We start from the raw sequence: 23,539 nt of genomic DNA, 5'->3' as shown, positions 1-23,539 counted from the left end.
AGTTTTCAGGAAGTGTCAAAGCCATTTACTCTTCATTCACCAATATATTTCTACTTTTCCCTATTATCCAATTTTAATAACGTTCCAATTTAAGGACATTATATAAAACATAGTCTTCTTTCTCTCTCTTCCCTTAATAGAACTATACACTAGCCATTGACCATAATAAATTTTGATTTTATTTTATTTTATTTGGATGTGTCTTTCACTAACCTTTTGGATGAGATATGCAATATCTAGTACACCAGGCTATCTATCTATCTATCTATCTATCTATCTATCTATCTATCTATCTATCTATCTATCTATCATCTATCTATCTATATATCTATCTATCTATCTCTATCTCTATATCATTTATATCTATATCTATATCATCTCTATCTATCTATCTCTCTATCTATCTATCACCTATCTATCTATCTATCAATCATCTATATAATTTTCCTTCAAGGTACTTAGTGAACAGTACATTGTTTGGGTCAATTTACTTTAGACAAAATCTGGATAACAATTATTATATTAATTAAATATACATAATAATACTCTTTCAACTTCTCAGATTTACACATACATTGTAATTATAATGTATTCAATTTTGTGATAGTATATAAAATAGTGTTTTTTCAATTTCTATTTTCTATTGTCCACATCTCTCCCATTTCCTGAATTGGACATGCACTCAGAGCTCCAAGAAATGAGTTTACAGTGCAATGAGGAGTCAGCTTCCTTCTTCTACTGTGTTTTGGGCTACACTGGTATTTTGGCCAAGGCCAGCTTTATTGTGGCTTTTCTTGCCCGTAAATTACCTGACAGCTTTAATGAAGCCAAGTTCATCACCTTCAGTATGTTGGCCTTTTGCAATGTGTGGATCTCCTTCTTTCCAGCCATCTGAGCACAAAAGGGAAAGCCATGGTAGCTGTAGAGGTCTTCTCCATCTTGTCCTCCAGTGCTGCATTTCTGGGATGCATATTCCTGCCAAAATGCTACATCATTGTTTTTAGGCCTGACCTCAACCACAGGGAGCAACTCATAAAGAGGAATTAGCAAATCATTTTATATTTGTGGCTTTGTGAAATTGCTCACAAAAAAAGAGAAATATTGTTTGCTATCCATAGGAGACATATAGAAATCATTAATTAAATCATTAATGATGGAGCATCCACAACTTTTTGAAGCGAGTCATCCCACTGATTAATTGTTCTCACTTTCAGGAAATTTCTCCTTAGTTCTAGGTTGCTTCTCTCCTTGATTGGTTCCCATCCATTGCTTCTTGTTCTGCCTTCAAGTGCTTTGGAGAATAGATTGACTCATTTCTTCTTTGGGGCAGCCCCTTAGACATTGGGAAAGTGTTGTAATAGCCATTATTCACTATCATATCGTATGATTACTATTGTATCACATCATAGTATACTATATCATAGTATATTATATCATATACTATCATAGGAGGAAGAAGGTGTATTAGATATCTTCTCTGCCTTGAGTTATTTCAAAAAATAATACAAATCAGAATACAAATAAAATAAGTAAATAAATAACTAATATTTGGATGGGTAGATTATTAAACTCAAGGCAGTGTCTAATGAAAATTTTGAAATATCAGTACCATCATTGTTATTGTTTCATTCTTCAACATTCTTTCACAGAAAATGTGAATAAAACCTCCAAAGAAATTATTGGCTTATTTGTCAGACCTGTTATATATGGAAATTTGGCTTATACACCTCAGAATATAAAGAACCAAACTGAAGCCATTTTGTGTTAGCTATCTGAACTTTTTAAAGATCAGAACATTTATGCAATGTGTTTATTGCTAAAGAGTTATGCAGAATTGTGAAATATCCTGTCCTTGGTTTAGTTTACTGGGGCGTCTTCACATTATAAGACATATTAAGGGATATTAATGATCTCTTGTGTAATCTTGTAAGGAGAAAACAGGAAATCTGAAGATAAATGGTGAAGTAAAGAAAGTTGGGAAATTTCCAGGCATGCATGGAAGGAGTTATGGAAAAACACCCAGGACTACCCATGTCTTTCCTATGAAAACATCTATAACTTCTATGTATGGAAAACAGGAAGTATTATGTAATCTGTTAAATAAGCTGAATTTACTAAAAGGGAGTGTCTCCTTTCTCCTAAAATGGGTTTAGGGGTTAGGGGTCTGGTACTGCAGTACCTTATAGAATAAAGCATCCTATGGGTTCTGGATTATCTTAGTCTGTTGATTTATTTTTGAAATATTCTCTCAGACCTTAATGTGTAAAAATGTTTCCTCTTCTCTACTAAACAATTCTATTCATTTTATATGGAAAATGGGAACCCTGTTCCATTGTAAGGAATGAACATTAACTTCAACACTTGAGGCTATTTTCAATTGCCAATGTCTCTTAGATTATTTTTATTAGCATTTGCTCATTTCAAAAAAATTTGAACCTCCAATTGAACCACTTATTCTCTCAAAAACAAAATAATTATATCCTACAGGAATCACTGTATTTTTTTAACTAGGTCAAAACATCAAGCGCTGTACATAAAGATATTTAAATCCAGGAACAATTAAAGTATATATCTGGTTATAAAGTAACTCTTCAACCCCAGGGAGATTGGCACCAAGGGATAATAACGGCTCCATAGGGATTCATTGCTACAAGTTTCCTCTCTCATCTCTTCTTTTCCAGAACATCTGTTCAATCCTAATGATACTCAGTATACAAAGTTGCAGACACATTGAACTTCAAAGAGAAAATGGTGGGATTTCTGATTAGGTGCATTGTCAGATATAAACTTTGGATGAATCATTGAATGAACCATTGAAAAACAAACTTCTTTATGGACAGGAGGCACAAATATTTTCACTATGACAAATGCCTGAAGATGTTGTTCCTTCTGATGCTCTTGGTGCAGAAAGTAGTTGCTCTGAGCTGCCCAGCAAGTAATGCTTTCCCTGTTCTCCATGAGTGGTACCAACCTGGTGATCTCATCATGGGTGGGATGGTGTCTCAGATAATTCACAATGTTTTTGGAATTGAATTTAAAAAACACCCTTCTCTAAAACGTTATGATTTGCCACTGTAAGGATTTTTTTACTTTCCATTCATGTTCTAATCTTAACCAGGGTCTCCCAAAATTGCTTCTGTGACTAATAGTTCTTTGAGAATAAATGCCTGTTTTTTTTTTAATATAAACTTACTCTTGCTTCCTTGCCTTTCAAACTTATCTGATTGTGGGAAAATAAATCATTTCATTGTGTTAATGAAATGATTTATTACTGATGAAATGTGTGAAATTATGGTGCAAGAATTCTTTTGGAGAACATTTAGTGAATATAATTATCTAGTCTGTGCAGTCACTCCTCACATAATTGACATATTTTAAAAGAGTGATACTTGATGGTTGTATTCTATTTTACACCAAATGGATCAAAATAAATGCCATAGCTTGAAAAATAATCACAACTTATTCTATACATATTTGTTGTAAATCATATAAATGTTATATATGGTTCTCTTTGGGAGAACATTTTGAGAGTGTAAGATAACAAAAATTATCCAGGCTACGCAGTCACTCCATGCATAACTTACATATATTAAAAGAGTGTTACCTGCTGGTTGAATTCTAAATAAATGTGATAGTTTTGGGGGGAAAACATTAACTTTGCTCTATACTTATTTGCTGCAAATCAGGGAAACACTTTACATAGTTGAAAACTATACAAATTATTAGTATTTTAACAAGATCCTCATCTTCTCATTTACAAGTGACAGAAATGGTTATTACTCATATATCAATGCTTTCACCATAAAAGAATTGTCAACTTATTTTGTTCAATGGGGATGTTTAAACTATTTGCAGTGTAATAACCAAATTCTACCAGCATGCCCTCGCCTTGGCCTTTGCTGTGAAGGAAATCAATGAGGACTCCCAGATCTTACCTAACATCACTCTCGGGTTCCACATCTGTGACAGTTACTACAACCCAAGGATGACCTATCGCACCACTCTGGACCTGCTTTTCAAATCCCAGGAATTTCTCCCAAACTACAAATGTGATAGCCAGAAGAATATCATGGCTATCATTGGGGGACTAGGTCCTGATACATCATCCTTTATGGCAGAAAGTGTACATGTCTACAAAATTCCACAGGTAGATTGTGAGAGAGAAATTTCTTTTGCAATTAATAGTAGATACTAGTTATTTACCATGCCTTTCTGCAGGAGTTCAATTAAATACACTTTTATCACCCCTCTTCTGCTTTTCCCACAATTCAATAGACTGGATCAAGGTAATCTAATGAAATCAAAATATTTTATTACAATCATACATGTATTTTGGGAGCTGATCAGCAATAGGTCACAACTCTTCATACTACAATTTGCCTGGTGTATGATAAAAGTAGTTTAGTGTAAAACTCAACTGTTTTTCTTAGCAATTGTTGAAGGATTTGTGTGATAGGGTCAGTTAGTATTTTGCCATGAAATCTTCTATGCAAATTTCAATTTTTCTCTCTTTTCTCTTCCTTCTGCAATTATTCCCACAACTCAATATGTTGACTCAAAATAATCAGTCAAGAAAATCAAAATCTTTTATTACAATCATAAATTAGAAAATTTAAATCACAGTACAAAATTAATCTCATTTGAGAAGGTAACCTGATGTTTTGGATTGACTACTATTTGTGGTGAAATCTGGAGCTGTGTGAAGAGGAGGATAGAAAAGGCTGGCTAGCACATAGAACATAGAATAATAGATTTGGAAGTGACCTTGGAGGTCACCTAGTCCAACCTCCTCTTTGAACAGGAGACTCTATACCATTTCAGATAAATCACTATTCAATCTCTTTTTGAAATCCTCCAGTGATGGAGCACCCACAACTTCTAAAGGCAAGTTGTTCCATTGGTTAATTGTTTTCACAGTTAGGAAATTTATCCTTAGTTCTAGGTTGCTTCTCTGTTAGCTGCAATCCAGTGTTTCATGTCTTGTCTCTTGGTGCTTTGGAAAATAGTTTGACACAGTCGTCCTTGTAAGAGCCCCTCAAATATTGGAACACTGCTATTATATCTCATGGTTTTAAGAATGATCTCCTTTCAGCCACTTCTTTCCCATCCCCAACTCATCAGCATTTTCACTGCTGCCCACAACTCAACTACATATTCCACCAAGCTACCCAACAATAGGTGACAACTCCCCTTGGTAGTCTTGGTTGGATCTGATAACTGAATTTAAAACTCAATTGATTTGCCTGGAAATTGTTGAAAGAATGGGGCTATTTGGTACTTTTGGAGATCTCTATAATAATTATGGTAAATGAAGAAATGACTAACCCTTGTTATTCCTCCAGAATCTCATGGACATAGTCTTCCATGTGTAAGTATTTTTTTTATCTGCTACAAATAAGAGAAGAAGGTAATCCAGTAAGTCTAGCTCTTAAAAATCCTTTCCTTCAGCTGAGAAAAGATCACAAGCTCAGATTTTTAGCAAGTTTCCAGAAGTTCTAAAGGGATGAACATACTGTAACTCTGGATTTGGAAACTTAATATGGTTGTAATGTAAGTAAATTTCAGATGGGAAATTTTTCATCAAGGAATTTTAGTTGCTCCTCTTTTTCATCAAATGTCATAATCTACAAAGAATTGGACAAATGTTCAATGTAGGGAGAGTTTCATTAAGTTTCTAACCGACAGTCTTCTTCACACTTTCCCCATGATTTTCATGAATAACAAGTTTCTCTTTTTCATTTGTTTAGTTGACTTATGGTTCCTTTGCCCAAGAAGACTTTCCAATTACTGAGTTATTTCACATTTATTGCATGGTCCCAAAAGAGGATCATCAGTACATGGGACTTATACAACTTCTTCTCCATTTTGGATGGATGTGGATAGGAGTCTTTGCTTTTGAAAATAAGGAAGAACATTTTTTGCAGAAAGTGCAGCCATTGCTTTCACAGAACGGGATCTGCTTAGCTTTTACACAAAAGATTCCACAATATCTTGACTTGGAAGACTTGCCCGAATTGTCTAATTCAATCTCAATTATTACTGATAAACTGAAAGACCAAAAAGCGAATGTTTTTGTTGTCCATGGGGAATCCATCACAATAGTGTGGCTAAGAACTATCATGTTTCTACGTGATCCTGAAAATAAAGAGAGTGCATTATTTAGAAAGGTTTGGATCCTGATGAATCCAATTGATTTCATCCTGATGGGATTTCAAAGGAATTGGGATCTCCAGGTGTTCCATGGGGCTCTTTCCTTTGCTGTGCATTCAAGAGACATTCAAGGCTTCAAAGAATTTATTCAAGTCATCAAACCTTCAACCCACAAAAGTGGATTTCTTCAAGAAGTTTGGCAACAATTGTTTAATTGTCTGTTTTCAAAGGCAGACTTGGTCACTGAAACTTGTAGTGGGGAAGAGAATTTGGAGAACCTGCCTGCACCTCTGTTTGAATTTCAGATGTCTGGCCAAAGCTACAGTATCTACAATGCTGTTTATGCAGTGGCACATTCTTTGCATGAGGCAGTGAAATCAAAATCCCAACCAAGAGAGATTCAAAGGGTTGAATTCCCAAATCTGCTGCCTTGGCAGGTAATCTTTCTGTGTCATACCTATCTTGTATGTCAGTGATTATCCACAATCATCCACAGTCTAATATAGCTTATTTACCTGGTCTATGGTCACAAATCAATAGAGAGATCGAGGCAAGAAAGCTGTTAGTTTTATAAAATAAAGGGGTGAACATAAACCACAAATTTCCTAATTTCCGTATAATCAATGGGATTTACTGTATGCATCAATTTTCATTGTATAAATAACTTTTCACCTTTACATAGAATTGGCCTGCCTTGTGAATGTATCCAACTGGGTTCCAAGAAGAATTCAATTGCATTGTGTCTGAAGGCAGTCTTTCTTCTTTTTTCTTTTTTGGCTTTTGAATAATGATTCTCATCAGAGCTATGGTGGTGCAATGGTTATAAAGCAGTATTATAGTCTACTTATGTTGACTGCCAGTTGCCAGCATTTGGCAGTTTGATTCCTACTGGCTCAAGGTCGACTCAGTCTTCCATCCTTCTTGAGGTTGGTAAAATGAGGAGCCAGATGTGTCAATATGCTGACTCTAAACTGCTTAGAAAGCACTGTGAAGCAGTATATGTTTAAGTATTCCAAATAGAGCTTTTTTGAAAGGCAACTGGACTTTCTATTTATTTTTTGAAGATGTTTTGCTTCTCATCCAAGAACTTCTTCAGCTCTGACTGGATGGTGGGGAATGGAAGGAATTATACTATTTGCAGACAGCTGGTCATTTCTATTTTGCTAATGAGTAGTTAAGGTCACCTGGAGGTTTATCTGAGTCATGAAGGTCACCTGGTGCAACTGGGTATGGAGCAGTGATGGGGTTTAATTTTTTTTACTACTGGTTCTGTGGGCGTGGCCTGGTGGGCATGGCAGGGGAAGGAGACTGTAAAATCTCCAGTCAGAGGTGCTATTTGCCAGTTCTACTCAAATTTTCCACTACCAGTTCTCCAGAACTGATCAGAACCTGCTGAATACCACCTCTGGTGTAGAGACTTATTGTAACTATTGAAAGACTATGTTGTAAACTGGAGATAGATGATGTTGTGTTCAATTTTGACCTAGATAGCCTCTTTAACCCCTCTTTTAAACAAGTGGCCCTCTCTGTCCAAAACGTAGACTTTGCTGTCTTTATTTATTTTTATTGTATTTTATTTGGTTTGTCAATTGCTTACAAGATAATAGGTATAAGTAAAAACATAGTTATGAATACATGGATACATATACGAAAAATAAAAGAAACAATAGAACAGGGACAGTAGGCACGTTGGTGCGCTTATGCATGCTCCCTACAGACCTCTTAGGAAAGGGGTGAGGTCAATAGTAGAAAGTCTAAGGTTAAAGTTTTGGGGGTTTGGGGAAGAAACCACAGAGTCAGGTACAGTATTCCAGACATTGAGTTTGGTGCGATTAACCTTGAGTTTGTATCTATTGTTTCCTCTTGTATTGTTATGGTTGAAGCCTTCAAAAGAATGGTTTGTGTCTTTTGAATGTTGATGGACTTCTGAATCTAGTCCTGATGGGTTTGTTCTCTTAAGTTATGCCATGTGCTTATGAAGTGGTTGTTTTCTTTCCTCAATGGACAGATCTGCACATGGCTCACTGCATTGTACTGGATATACCATGTTGCTAAATTTATGTCAGGATGCTTTATCCTTTGGATGGCAAGCTTCTGCCTTAGTGTTTACTTGGGTTTGAAGTGCACACTTCAAACTTTGGAGATATTATTTTGGCTGAAGATCCTCCTGAGCTTTTCTGATATGCCTACAATGTATGGAATGACAATGTTGCTTCATTGTCTGTTATGGAGGCACTGCTGTAGGGTCTTTTGAGATTTTTTGTTTAATTTTTATTGATTTTTAAAACAAACATGAACAAGCAAAACATAAAAACATCAAGCCATCTTCCATATATATACATACAGTGTGCCAGTTGGTTTACAAATTGTTTTGTGCTTCCATTTCGTAGTCTTCAATTACAATTACATTGTATATACTCTCGTACTTTCAATCAAACATTAAATACATTAATATCATTATTAATCAATCATTTGACTATACTTTTATTCATTCATGTTTTATGAAATAATCATATTTTACTTAATTTGTTTTATAACGGTTCACCCCAAATCTATCCTAAAGTCATTTTGTAGATATAATAAGAAAAGAATACATCTTTATATATTTATTATTTTCTAAGAGTCTACATATTTCATTACTATGATTTATTGTCTAACCATTGATAGAATAGATCCCAAATTTTATAAAATTGTCTATCATCTTGTTCTCTAATTTCATATGTCAATCTACTCATTTCAGCACATTCCAATATTTTCCTCCTGTGATGGTGTTTTCTCATTTTTCCAGTTTTTAGCAAATACAATCCTAGCCGCTGTTAATACATTTACAATCAGGTATTTCAAGTCTTTACTATATATTTCAGGTAAAATTCCCAATAAAAATATCTCTGGTTTCAAATCTATATGCTTTTTTGTCATTTTTTCCCGACATGTGTGGATTTTAGTCCAATATTTTTTAGCATCCGCACAAGTCCACCACATATGGTAATGTGAGCCAGGTGTCTGATGACATTTCCAACATTTTTCAAATTTGTTCTTGAACATTCTTGCTATTCTTGTCAGGGGAAAGTGCCACCTGTAAAACATCTTATACAAATTTTCTTTATATGCTGTTGACATTGTCATTTTATAATTTTGAGACCACAGTTTTTGCCATTTCTCTAGATCAATCCCATATCCAAAATTCTTCCCCCAAACAATCATTGTTTCTTTAACGTGTTCTTCTTCTAGTTTAATTTCTAATAAATATCCATACAATTTTTTAATCACCTTTTCATCAGTACCTGTCAAAATCTTATCTCAGTCAGTTTATCATAGAAACCTTCTGTTTTAGAATCTTTATCATACCTTGGATGTATTTGCACATATGAAAACAAATTCCTCTTTATACCTTGTTCCTCTAGTTTTTGCATAGATTTAAGTTCACCCTTTTCTGTTGTGATTGGAAGGATTGGTACTGTTAAGAAACTTTGAATCTGATGACTGTTAGATCGTGGATTGACGTCAGAACCAGGAAACGTTAATCTGTAGGGCAAGCCAGTTAATTAGCACGTTGCCTTAATGGGTATAAAAGGACACAGCTGAGCTGGTGCCTTTTGCCAGAAACAAAATGTCTATTTTGAATGAGGACGTTACTGCAAAGAGATCTCTGTTTGTTTGAATTTTGAAGGGGAATTCTAACCGTTTCTGCCAGTCGTTATCTTGTTATTTTCCTTCAGTTTGATTTGATTGTGAAACGGCTGCTTTGTGTTTGTTCGTTTTAATCTCCAAGAGGAGACATAACATTATTGTTTCTGGACTAAACAAACCATCTTTCAAGCAAGATGGATTTAAATCAATTGCAGCGTTTGGTCGAGCAGCAGCAACAGCAAATAAATCAGCTACTGCAAAGCAATGTGACACTTCAGAATCAGGTAACACAATTGCTGAATTATGTTTCCAGCTTACGAAGCCCTGCTGCTGTTCCCCCTGCCCCTCCTGTGAGGAAAAGCTCAGTATCCATGCCGGAGACATTTTCTGGGCAAACGGACATGTTTCCGGCATTTCTGGGGCAGTGTCAATTATTTATGTCCTTGAGGCCTGAAAACTTTCCAAATGATCGGGCCAAGACAGGATTCATTCTTAGCCTCTTATCTGGGCAGGCTGCTAATTGGGCTACTCCTTTGTTAGTTCAAGATAGCCCGTTGTTGAATGATTTCCAGGGTTTTCTTCAGCAAATGAAAGTGATGTTTGAGAACCCAATTAAGATACAAACCGTGGACAGACGTTTGTGGGATATAAATCAGGGGAAACGTTCCCTCCAAGATTACGTTGCAGAATTTCGTTTGCTGTGTTTGGACTCCAATTGGAATGAACCGGCTCATATGGCTGCATTCCAGGAAGGTTTGTCTGATGCCATCAAAGATGAGCTGGTCCATGCAGAGAGGGCTTTAACTTTGGATGCATTGATAGTTCAGTGCTTATGAATTGAAGCTCGTTTACAGCAACGTGGACTCAAATGGCTCGGTATGGAATCATCTTCGTTTTCTCGTGCACATCCCATGCCACCGAGAGTTTTCCAACCCACGGTTAATGTTGAGGAGCCAATGGAGTTAGGCGCCCTCCGCCCTCACTTAACGGCACGAGAACGATCGAGAAGGTTCCAGGAAGGCTTGTGCCTTTATTGCGGGGTCTGGGACATTTTGTTAATTCCTGCAAATGGAGAGGGACCCGCAGATCCGTACCTGAAACCACTCTTGTCTCATCAGGAAAACAGGGTAGACCTGATCTCAAGGAAACCCTAGGTCGGACACATTTCACATCCCCACCTCAAATTGCTGAAGTAAATCCTGGCCTCCTTGGCATTTACTTTTGGACACTCGAATTTTTCTACAGTCACAGAAGGAGGGAATTCCTGCTGTTGCGTTGGTGGACTCAGGGCTACAACCAGCTTTATGGACCGAGCTTTTGCTATGCACTATGGGATCCCATTGGTTGCTGTACATCCACCCATTAAGGTGGAAACTGTGGATGGGCGTGAGCTCAAGTCTGGGCCCATTTGTTTCGCCACCCAGCCAGTGCGTATGATCATTGGGGATCATGAGGAGGCGATAAGTTTTTATATCACCTCGAACCTTCATCTCCCTTTGGTGCTCGGAATGTCCTGGTTGCGTTTGCACAATCCGTTGGTGGCTTGGTCGCAGAATGGTATTTCTTTTCCAAGTCTCCAATGTGTAGACCACCTGAGACCATTGGCTGTGGGAGACAGAGTGGGGTTGTCAATGAAACATCGTCAAGTTAAACATCAGACTCGGGGAAAGGGCCCTGCGGTGGGGGATAGTGTTGTGATTGGAAGGATTGGTACTGTTAAGAAACTTTGAATCTGATGACTGTTAGATCGTGGATTGACATCAGAACCAGGAAACGTTAATCTGTAGGGCAAGCCAGTTAATTAGCACGTTGCCTTAATGGGTATAAAAGGACACAGCTGAGCTGGTGCCTTTTGCCAGAAACAAAATGTCTATTTTGAATGAGGACGTTACTGCAAAGAGATCTCTGTTTGTTTGAATTTTGAAGGGGAATTCTAACCGTTTCTGCCAGTCGTTATCTTGTTATTTTCCTTCAGTTTGATTTGATTGTGAAACGGCTGCTTTGTGTTTGTTCGTTTGAATCTCCAAGAGGAGACATAACACTTTTCATTCAATATTTCACCATATCTGTTTGTTCCTTTTTGTATATTATAGGATAAGAAAAAGCTTCAATAGTCGATAGCCAGACTGGAATTTTCAAATAACATTGCCTTTTAGTCTTATCCCAGTTTAACCACAGAGACTCCTGTATATAATGTCTTCGAAAGTACCCCTGTGTTTTAGTTCCTTTATACCATAAAAAAGCATGCCATCCCAACAACAGATCATGTCCTTCTAGTGTCAACAATCTAGCATTTCTTAATGTTATCCATTCCTTAACCCACATCAAATTTGCAGCTTGGTAGTACAACTACAATTAGGCAAATCAAATCCTCCTCTTATTCTAGCATCTTGGAAAAGTTTTATTTTTATTCTCGCTTTCTTACCTTGCCATATGTATTTCAACACAATTTTATTTAAATCTTCAAAGTAATCTTTTCCAAGCCTAATTGGAATTGTTTGGAACAAATATAAAATTCTGCGTAATATATTCATCTTGATTGTTGATATTGATCTTGATATTCTCCCTATTAATGACAGTTGTAAATTTTCCCATTTCACCAGATCTAGCGCTATCTGCTGCTTAAGTTTGATATAATTATTCTCTTTTAGTGTACTGTATCTTGCTGTCAAATGTAACTCCAACTACTTGATCTTATTCGTGACCTGGATTTTCAATAGATCTGCCAGTTCTTCCTTTTGTCTTGATAACATATTCTTTCTCAAGATCTTTGTCTTATCTTTATTTATTTTCAAACCAGCCACCTTTCCATATGTCTCTTTTCTATCAATTTTGATGCTGTTTCTAGTGGGTCTTCTAAAATGAAAACCAGATCATCTGCGAATGCTTGCAATTTAAATTCTTCCTTTTTAATTTTCATCCCTTTTATATTCTTTTCAGCTCTAATATTTCTATTTAGCACTTCCAAGGTTAACACAAAAAACAGAGGTGATAGTGGGCACGCTTGTCTTGTTCCTTTTCTTATATCGATAGAGTCTGTCAGTTCTCCCTCTATCATTACCTTTGCCATTTGCTTATGATATATGTTGTAGTTGAGCAATGAGAGGCTAGACCAGGGCTTGGGTGCAACAAGACTTTATTGGAACAATAAAGGACTGAACGTGTTAGCCCTGCCTGGAGCAGGCTTCCAGCGATCAGCGGCTGGCCGGACCCTGCAGCTGGCTTTTATAGCCGGCTGTCGAGGGAGGCCAGCCAATGAGGGGCAGCAAACGCCCCCGCAGCATGAACGGACCTGGGTGGGGATTTTGGCAAGTTCCAGGGACATAACACCCCTTCCCCCCAGATGCGAACACGCATAGTCACTTAAATAAGTGGGCGGTCTGTGCTGGCGCCCCGAGCGTCGTAACTCCAGCGAGTTACCAAGTGTTTCAGAGTCCAAGGAACCCGGTAGGGTTGGTGATGGGGTGCAGCCTCGCTCTGGGGTTTGCACTGGCACCGGTGTGGTGCTTCTGGTTGGCGATGTTGTGGTCCCGTCTACTGGTGCCGGTGGCGGACCCATCTGGCAGTCCTGGTCTACTGCCAGCTCTCCTGGTCCGGGTGTAGGTGGTGCAGTGGCTCTGGCATGGTCCTCGATGGAAGCTTGGTGTGGCACCTGGGGGTCGACCTGAGCCCACGATCCGACACTGGCGAGGGTACCCTGTCGTTTCCTTAGCTGATCCAGGTGCCATCTCCAGATGCGGCCGTCTTCCAGCTGGACTCGGTACGACCAGGGGCCGGTGATGGCTACTATCACTCCTGGGATCCACAGCGGCTCTCCGGCATAGTTCCTCGCAAATACAAGTTCCTGCAAGACAAAATCTCTGACCCCCGTCATTGAAGCGAGAGGGGTGTCAGGACAATAGTGAGGGTGGAGCCTATCCAACACAGTTCTTAGGCACCTACCCATTAGAAGTTCTGCAGGGGATTTGTTGGTGACCATGCAAGGGGTCGAGTGTTGGTTCAGCAAGAAACGGGAGAGCCTGTGATGCCAATCTTCTTTGCTGAATCTGGCTAATGCTTCTTTTGTGGATCTAATGGCTTGTTCTGCCAATCCGTTGCTGGCAGGATGGAAGGGAGCCGTGAAGATATGTCGGATGCCAAGATTTGTGGCAAAACGGCTAAATTCTGTTGAGGCAAACTGGGGGCCGTTATCTGAAACAATGGTGTCAGGTAACCCGTGTGTTACGAATAGGCGAGTTAGAGCCTTGGTAACTGCTAGCGTGGTGGTTGTGGATAGTTGGGCCACATCGATCCATTTTGAGTATGAATCTACGACCACCAAGAAGGTCTTGCCGTGAATCGGACCCGCTAAGTCAATGTGTAGCCTTGACCAAGGTGCGTTGGCGCTCTCCCACTTTGTGAGGGTGGTGACTGGAGGGGATGGTCTGGATTCCTGGCAGGGTTGGCATGAGCTTACCCACTTGACGATGTCATCATCCAGGCCCGGCCACCAGACGTAGCTTCGTGCCAACGCCTTCATCCGGACGATGCCCGGGTGGCCCTCGTGTAGTGCCTCTAAGACTGGTGTGCGAAGTGAGGCCGGAATAACCACCTGGGTGCCCCACAGCAGGCAGCCCTGTATGCTAGACAGCTCCTGTTGACGGGTCTTAAAAGGTGTGAATTCGGCTGAGAGGTTTGAGCCTGGCCACCCCCTCCTCACCCAGTCCAGTACCTGGGCGATGGTTTTGTCCATCTTGGATTTGGTGGCGATGTCGAGAGCGGTGACAGGGAGGTCGAGCTCGGTGACATCGAAGATGGCGTGGACCAGGGCCGGGTCTTCTGCTGGAGCTGGCAGGGGCAGCGGCTCAGGGCGTCTGCGTGACTTAACATTTTTCCTGGGCGGTGGATGAGCTTGTACGAATAGGCCGCCAGGAACAAGGTCCACCTCGTCATTCTGGGAGACAACACTTGGGGAGTCTGCTTGTCCCGGAAAGAAGACCCAGGAGAGGCTTGTGGTCCGTGATTAGCTCAAAGTTGTGGCCAAACAGGAATTCATGAAATTTCTTAACCATGCTACCACTGCGGCTAAAGCCTCCTTGTCGATCTGACTATAGTTACGCTCTGTTGCTGAGAGCGTTCTGGAAAAGAAGGCAATCGGTGCCTCAGAGCCGTTGGGTAGTCTATGGCTTAATACGGCGCCAATCCCAAAAGGGGAAGCATCCGGCTAGTACCAGTGGAAGGTGTGGGTCGAATTGAATGAGGACCGCGTCAGATGTGAGCAGTGATTTGACTGCGCGAAAAGCAGTGTCTTCCTTGTGTCCCCAGTGCCAAGGCGCTTTTTATCTAAGAGCCTGTGTAGAGGCTCTGCTACTGATGCTTTGTGAGGCAGAAATGATGCATAAAAGTTCAATAATCCCAAAAGGCTTGTAGCTCGGCTTTAGTGGTTGGCGTGGGTGCCTCATGAATTGCCTTGACCTTGGACTCTAGGGGTGGATGCCTGAGGCGTCAATCTTATAGCCCAGAAAGTCCACCTGTCTAGTGGCAATGGCACATTTTTCCTTTTTAATTTGAGGCCATGCTGTCTGAACCTGTCTAACACTGCTCTGACTCTCTGGAAGAGTTGGGGTCTGTCCTGGCTGAGACCAATATGTCGTCGAAGTAGGGTACTACACCAGGAGGCCCTGTAGTATACGCTCCATGAGGGATTGGAAAATCCCGGGGCAACACTTACGCCAAACTGGAGACGCTTGCACCGGAAGGCACCCCTGTGAGTCACAATGGTCTGCAGTTCCGCCGTTTGGTTGTCAACGGGAACTGCTGATACGCTTGCGACATGTCCAATTTGGCAAAAATGTTGCCAGGCTCAAAGGTATGCAGTAAATGTTGAATGACCGGGACTGGGTACGCGCTAACTTGTAGAAAGCGGTTGATTGTTGTTTTGTAATCAGAACAAATTCTCAGACTGCCATCCTTTTTGAGGGGTGTGACAATTGGCGTCTCCCATTTGGCGAAGTCTGTCGGCTCGATGACCCCCTGTTTTAATAATTTATCGAGCTCTGCGTCCAGTTTAGGCCAAATGGCGAATGGGACTCTCTACGCGGTTTCAGCCGGACTGGAACCGCTTGGGGTCAACTGCAAATGAGATGGGGTCCCCTTATAGCACCCCAACTCATTGCTGAATACGTCTGAGTAGTCAGTGAATAAGGAGTCAGTGTCAGAAGCTGAGACAGCATGGACTCCTGTTAACCCTAGGCCGAGGTAGGGGAACCAATCAAGCCCCAGAAGACTGGGGAGGTTGCCGTTAACTACCACTAGAGACAGGTGGCCTTTAAAAGCTTTAAAATTAACAAGGAACTTGCCTTTGCCGAGCACTGGAATGTCTTTTCCTGGTAATCCCTCAAGGAGATCTGGCACTTCTGGAGCTGGTTTCTGGATAGTCTGGGCTGGATTTTCTTGAGGGTGCTCCAAGAGATGATTGAGAGCGCTGACCCGTGTCAACCTCCATACGACAAGGTTTACCTTCTAATAGAATGGAAAGTGTTATTTTACTAATAGAGTGACAGGTGTGGTTAGCATGGTAGCAAGTGTGACAATTGAGTACTTGCCTTTGAGGCCCAGAATGGGAAAAGGAAGGAACCTTTTGTGCTGAGTTGTGCGCGGTCTGGCAGACTCTAGCGATGTGGCCTTTTTGTGGCACTGGTTACAGATGGCACCCTGAATTTGCACATAGCTCTCGAGTGAGGTCCTCCACAGGATAGGCATAGGATGATGTGTTTGGGTGCGCTGTTGGTTTCTAGCCTGGCTCCTGCCTGTGGTTGTTTGGCATGAGTGAGGCGGTGGATGTCTGTTTGCTCGTTAGGGTCGTCTTCGTTGACTACCTCTTCTGAATGAACGGTGGCGCAGCTTTGTTTGGGAACGGGGCCTTGAATTTCAGTGGCGGACTGGGTTGCCAGCTCTGCTGCCAAGGCTTCCTCGATGGCCTGGGATAGGTTGAGGTCCTTCCTGGCGAGTAGTCGCCTCTGAAGGTGAAGGTCTTTGACCCCGCAGACGAGCTGGTCGAGGAGCATGTCATCAAGATAATTTCCGAACCCGCAGTGGAGGGCTGCAGTCCCCAAGGTGGCCATATACTGATTGACGGTTTCCTTTTCTGCTTGCTTCCTCATCCGGAAGGTGAAACGCCTCGCGATTTGTGAGGGCCTGGGGAGTAATGGTTGGTGAGAATTTCTAGCAACTCTGGCCAGGGGACATTTTTAACTCACGTGGAGCGACGAGTGCTGTGGCAGTATCAAAACGATGGCTCCGCAATAGCTGAGGAAGAATGACTTTTTCTGTGCTCCCCAGCATCAGCCAGACCGATAAGCGTCGATGTAGTGGTTAAAACGATTCTTGTATGATTCCCATTTTTCTTCTTCCGGTTTGAACGGTGGGAAGGCTGGGTTGGAGTTCATGATGAGGACTCCTGCGTGATATGCTGTTGAGAAATCTCTCTGGGACACAAATGGCACTTGTGCTCTTGTTAGTCTAGTGACTTCAGCTCTGGAGAGGCTTCATAGACCTCTCTGCTCTCTCTCTGGGCTACACTGGGGCTGAGCTGCAACGACTGTTGGCAGCATTTTGAAATTCGCGCTCCTGGGGAGCGTAGGCGGTGCTGGCTTGCCGCCTCTGATAGCGCTTTGAAAATCGCGCCTGCGTGAGTGTCAGTAGCTCGGAATAACATCACCGCGCTGTATTCCGGCTGGAAATCCAAACGACAGCCGTTTGAATTTCGCGCTCTTTTTGTGCTGAGCGGCTGCGGCTCGCAGCGCTTCACTTTCCTCTGTAGCTTGCTAACAAGCGGCTACAGACGCTATTACTTTCGCTCTTTGCTGACCGAGCTCTCCGGCGGCGTGGCTGCGGCTCAGCGGTTATTTTAGTGATTTCAGTTGTTGCGAATTGCCTCTGGTAGCCATCCCATCCTCGTCGCCAGTGTTGTAGTTGAGCAATGAGAGGCTAGACCAGGGCTTGGGTGCAACAAGACTTTATTGGAACAATAAAGGACTGAACGTGTTAGCCCTGCCTGGAGCAGGCTTCCAGCGATCAGCGGCTGGCCGGACCCTGCAGCTGGCTTTTATAGCCGGCTGTCGAGGGAGGCCAGCCAATGAGGGGCAGCAAACACCCCCGCAGCATGAACGGACCTGGGTGGGGACTTTGGCAAGTTCCAGGGACATAACAATATATAGTTTCTATTGCTTGAATTAATTTTTTAGCAAAGCCCATCTGTTCCAGCTGTAATAACATGAATTGCCAATTCACATTATCAAATGACTTCTCTGCATCTAAAAATATCAAAGCCATTTGTTTTTCAGGATGTGCCTCATAGTATTCCAAAGTGTCCAAGATTACTCTCATATTGTCTTTAATTTGTCTCTTTGGCAGAAATCCATTTTGATCAGGATGGATAAAATTGTTTAAGTATTTTTTAAGTCTTTCTGCCAATATTGAAGCAAGAATTTTATAATCTGCATTTAGTAAGGAAATAGGTCTATAGTTCTTGATTTGTAATGGATCAGCCTCCTCTTTTGGAATAAGTGTAATATAAGCTTCTGACCATGATTTAGGTATCCTCTTCTTTAACATAACTTCATTCATAACTTCTAGGAATGGAAAATTCAATGATTCTTTTAATGTTTTGTAAAATTCTGCCAGAAGTCCATCTGGGCCTGGTGCCTTTCCATTATTTTGCTTCCTGAGTGCTTCAGTTAACTCCACCATTGTTATATTGCTTTCTAACTTTGTTTCAATCTCTTTTAGGTATCTGGGGTAGATTAGCATTCTGTAAATACTGTTTAATTCTTTCCTCATCAATATTCTCTTGTTTGTATAGCGTCTTCAAAGTAGTTCTGTTTAGCAGCTCTAATTTTCTGTGCTAGTTCTTCTTTTTCTATTAGACCCATTATATATTTGGTTATATCCATTTTTAACTTAATGTCCTTTTTCTGTGTCATTTTCTGTAACTCTTTTTCAAGCCTTTTATACTCATCCTCTAATGCCTTAAAGGCTAATTTTTTCATGGTATTTCTTTTCCTTGTATAGTCTATTATCAAGCCTCTGGCATTTGCCTTCATTGTATCCCATACGTTCTGGATTGATGTATCTTCTTTTTTGTTTTCTCTAAAGAAAAAAGCCGGTTCTTTCTCCATCCACTGTATGAAGTCTTTTCCCTTTAAAATAGTATTATTTAATGTCCATCTAGATCTTCTTTGTCCTTTCCATTTAATTGTCATTGGATTGTGATCTGCCCAGGTACTTGTTTCAATATTTATTTCTTGAATATTAGTTAACAATTCTGTTGACATCCACATCATATCTATTCTGGACCATGATAAATGTCTATTTGAGTAGAAGGTGTATTGTTTGGTTTTAGCATTTCTTCCTCTCCATGTATCTTTTAAGTTTATTTCATCTACCATTTTAAAAAAAGATTTAGGGAGGGTCTTTTTGTTTTGCTTTATTGTTTCCTGTGCTGTATAGTCCAGCACACTTCAAACTTTGGAGATATTATTGTGGCTGAAGATCCTCCTGAGCTTTTCTGGTATGCCTGCAATGTATGGAATGATAATGTTACTTCATTGTCTGTCATGGAGGCACTGCTGTAGGGTCTTTTGAGATTTGATGAAGTCCAACTTGGGGTAGCCACATGTTCCAAGGGCTTCCTTGATGCATTTTCTTTCTTTTTCTTTTCCATCTTTCCTGGTAGGCAGGGTTCTGATGACTCTCTAGTTGCCTTTTTGAAAAGCACAATGACATCCTTGACGTGGATGACTGAGAATCTCCATAGACAATAAGTCCATGTTCTATTGCTATCCAAAATTATCTTCAGCCAGTTCTCCATTCTATTTCCCCTTGGCTCATGAATATTTTAGAGTAGAGAGGTCAATCTCTCTCTCTCTCTCTCTCTCTCCTTCTCTCTCTCTCTCTCTCTCTCCCTCTCTCTCTCCCTCTCCCTCTCCCTCCCTCTTCCTCCCTCTCTCCCCCCTGCCTCTCTCTCTGTCTCAGATGATAAAATTTTGCTAAAGGAAATTTGTCAGGGGTCAGGATGTCAAATACCTTAGTATTAATGAAGAACAAACAATGTAGGATGAGTTTAGATATGGTCCAAATTTAATTGCCTAGTTGTATAAAATAGTGAATATAAATTTTATCTGAATTAAGTTTTATATTGTCAATACCTTGTTTTAATTTGATTAACTGCTGTTGTTTTGTTTCCCCCCTGGAAGTAATATTAAATTAATACTAGAACAGACCTGTGTCTTTCTCTGAAATATAGATTATCTATATTCTAAGTGTACTTATTTGATATTTGTTAAAGCAATGGGAAGAATGAATAAGTGAAAGTTAAATATACTGACCATTTTTTCATTATTATCCTCTCTTTGTGTATGTGTGTGTATGTGTGTATGCGTGTGTGTCTGTCTATGTCTGCCTCTCTGTCTCTGTCTCTCTGTCTCTGTTCGTCTCTCTCACATACTCTCTTTCATTCTCTTTCAAGTAGCTCCATCCATTTCTTCAAGGCATTTCTTTCAACAATTCAGCTGGGGAGAGAGTGTACCTGAATGAGAAAGGGGAAGCAACAGGTGGATTTGATATCATCAACTTGATCACATTTCCTAACAGATCCTTTCAGAAAGTTAGAGTTGGAAAGATGGATCCTCATTTTCCCAATAAGAAGGAATTAATCATTAATGAAGAGGTGATTGTTTGGCACCCAGCTTTTAATCAGGTGCGGACTCATTGAATCAAATCTTCCTTGATCCATTATGATCCCATATTGAACATAGTCTCTTAGAAATCTAATTTGTCATTTTTGAAATGGCATTTTCTGTACAAATATTGTGTATGATTGACAAAATGACATTACAATTTAAAAGACGGATATTCATATTTGGGTTGCCTATCCATTTCAAATTACAGGAGTCACAGCATTCCCATAATATTGTAATAACATATATATTTTTTATTCACCCTCCCATTCTTCAAACACACCCTTTGCACATAATGTCAAAATTTTAATGGATAGTATAAATATGTGATGGCTGAGTGGTTAATGACTATGACTGACAGGTTTGAGAACCGAGTGCTATGCAATATGGTGAGCCATTACTGCCTCAGGTCCTTCCCACCTAGGAATTCAAAAGCATACAAATGTGAATAGACTCACAGGTACCACTTGGTGGGAAAGTAACAATCTTCCTTGTGCCTTTGGCATATAGCCATGCTGGCCACTGATCATGGAAAATATCTTTGGACAATGAGAATTCAAATATTTTTCCTTCCACCATAAAGGATAATAATTCAAACTGCTTAAAATTTTCTTTTACATTTATCACCAGGTCCTTCCATTTTCTCAGTGTAATGACCATTGCTCCCCTGGATACTGGAAGAAAGGGTTGGAAGGAAAACAATTCTGTTGTTACAACTGTGTTCCATGTCCAGAAGGGAAGATTTCAAATCAAAAGGGTAGGTTAGACATTTCAGTTGTCCTTAGATATACCTAAGCAAATTGTAATACACTACTTTAGTGTAGCAAATAGTTATATGAGTTCTTCTAGGTGCGTATTCATTTCTATACCTGTGAATCTCAACCTGTCATTCTGAATTCAAAATTTGCCCATAAGTGCTGAGCTCTTATATCCTTCTTTACAAATTTCTTCTCCATGTTTTGGAAAAATGGGAAAAATCAAAATAGTCTAAATTTTAATATTTTTGAAAGTGCCAGACAGGATTGCATTTCATAGACTAATTGCCAGTCCCATTGTGCTTCTTTTATGGTGGTCCTAGCTGATTCAATGATGGAAAAACTGCATTTCCATAAAAACATGATCCAACTAATAGCCAGTAAAAGAAAAACTTGAGAGGGATAATGGTTGGCACCCATAAGGAATATTATTTTCAAAAATATAGAATATATAAAAACATGCCTTTACTTTTCTTTCAGATATGGATGACTGTTTTCAATGTTCAGAAGATCATTATCCAAATAAAGAAAAGAAAGGATGCATCTCAAAACTGCTGGTTTTTCTAAGTTTTGAGGAAACCTTGGGAATTAGTTTAGTCACTGTAGCTGTTTCTTTCTTCTTCTTGACATCTTGTGTACTTGGAACTTTTATGAAGCATAGGGATACTCCCATTGTGAGAGCCAACAACTGGTCCCTCACCTACACCCTTCTTGTCTCTCTTCAGCTCTGTTTTCTCTCACCTTTGGTCTTCCTCAGCCAACCTGGCAAAGTGACTTGCCTTCTCCGACAACCAACTTTTGGCATCACCTTCTCAGTAGCAATTTCAAGTGTCCTGGCCAAAACCATCACTGTGGTTGTAGCTTTCATTGCCACTAAACCAGAATCTCAGATGAGGAAATGGGTGGGGAAAAGATTGGCCTTTTCTATTGTCCTCTCATGCTCTCTTCTACAAGTATGTATTTGCATTCTTTGGTTGTTGATATTTCCCCCATTCCCTGAGCTGGACATGTTCTCAGTGCTCCAAGAAATGATTTTACAATGCAATGAAGGCTCAGCTTTCTTCTTCTATTGTGTCTTGGGCTATATGGGAATCTTGTCCATCGCCAGCTTTATCATGGCTTTCCTTGCCCGTAAATTACCTGACAGCTATAATGAAGCCAAGTTCATTACCTTCAGCATGTTGGCCTTTTGCAGTGTTTGGATCTCCTTCTTTCCAGCCTATCTGAGCACAAAAGGAAAAGCCATGATAGCTGTGGAGGTCTTCTCTATCTTGGCTTCCAGTGCTGCATTACTGGGATGCATATTTTTGCCAAAATGCTACATCATTGTTTTGCGGCCTGACCTCAACCACCGGGAACAACTTATAAAAAGAATGTAGTAAGCTATACTATCAAGCAACAAACCTGATGTGGGTTAAGGAATGGATAACATTAAGAAATACTAGATTGTATACTATGATGTCTTGTTGGGGTGGCATGCTTTTTTGTGGGTATAAAGGAACTAAAACACAGGGGTACTTTAGAAGGTGTTATTTATTTATTTTTATTTTATTTTATTTGTCAATTGTTTACAAGATAATAAGTATAAGTGTATACATAGTTATGAATACATGAAATGGGTACATATAAGAAAAATAAAAGAAACAATAGGACAGGGACGGTAGGCACGTTGGTGCGCTTATGCACGCCCACTAGAGACCTCTTAGGAAAGGGGTGAGGTCAATAGTAGACAGTCTAAGGTTAAAGTTTTTGGGGTTTGGGGAAGAAACTACAGAGTCAGGTAGAGTATTCCAGACATCGATCACTCTGTTGCTGAAGTCATATTTCCTGCAATCAAGCTTGGTGCGGTTAACCTTGAGTTTGTATCTGTTGTGTGCTCTTGTGTTGTTATGGTTGAAGCTGAAGTATTCATTGACAGGTAGGACATTGCAATGTATGATTTTATATACCATGCTTAAATCAGACCGAAGATGGCGTAATTCAAGGTTTTCTAGTTCTAGAATTTCAAGTCTGGTGGCATAAGGTAGTGGAGTGGAGAACTCTTCTTGTGAAATATTTCTGGACTTTCTCAACTGTGCTAATATCAGATACGTAATGTGGGTTCCAGACTGATGAGCTGTATTCGAGTATTGGTCTAGCAAATGTTTTGTATGCTCTAGTTAGTAGTGTGATATTACCAGAGAAAAAGCTACATAGGATTAGGTTAACAACTCTTAATGCCTTTTTGGCTATGTAGTTACAGTAGGCTCTAGCACTTAGATCATTAGAGATGAGTACTCCAAGGTC

General features: G+C 40.1%; 1 protein-coding gene across 1 annotated transcript; it reads left to right on the top strand.

Annotated features, from left to right (window-relative positions):
- Positions 1–2,867: 2,867 nt before the first annotated feature.
- LOC148124316 (vomeronasal type-2 receptor 26-like) lies at positions 2,868–22,632 on the top strand. The gene is made up of 6 exons (XM_087916186.1): positions 2,868–2,935; positions 3,856–4,147; positions 5,748–6,587; positions 20,291–20,518; positions 21,129–21,255; positions 21,734–22,632. The coding sequence occupies exons 1-6, from the start codon at positions 2,868–2,870 to the stop codon at positions 22,630–22,632; spliced, it is 2,454 nt and encodes an 817-aa protein (XP_087772312.1).
- The last annotated feature ends 907 nt before the right edge of the window (positions 22,633–23,539 follow it).

The sequence above is a fragment of the Pseudonaja textilis genome, chromosome Z, assembly GCF_049901715.1.
Source record: "Pseudonaja textilis isolate UNSWEBS1 chromosome Z, rPseTex1.2, whole genome shotgun sequence".
Classification (NCBI taxonomy): Eukaryota; Metazoa; Chordata; class Lepidosauria; order Squamata; family Elapidae; genus Pseudonaja; species Pseudonaja textilis.
This window is presented reverse-complemented; position numbering and strand designations above follow the sequence as displayed.

What these genes read in the sequence shown, in the direction of transcription:
- LOC148124316 (XM_087916186.1), top strand. Translation starts at nt 2,868, where the DNA reads ATGCCTGAAGATGTTGTTCCTTCTGATGCTCTTGGTGCAGAAAGTAGT. An exon ending in CAAATCTGCTGCCTTGGCAG is followed by an intron (nt 6,588 to 20,290) that starts GTAATCTTTCTG and finishes TCTTTCAAGTAG; the next exon opens with CTCCATCCATTTCTTCAAGG. An exon ending in GAAGATTTCAAATCAAAAGG is followed by an intron (nt 21,256 to 21,733) that starts GTAGGTTAGACA and finishes CTTTTCTTTCAG; the next exon opens with ATATGGATGACTGTTTTCAA.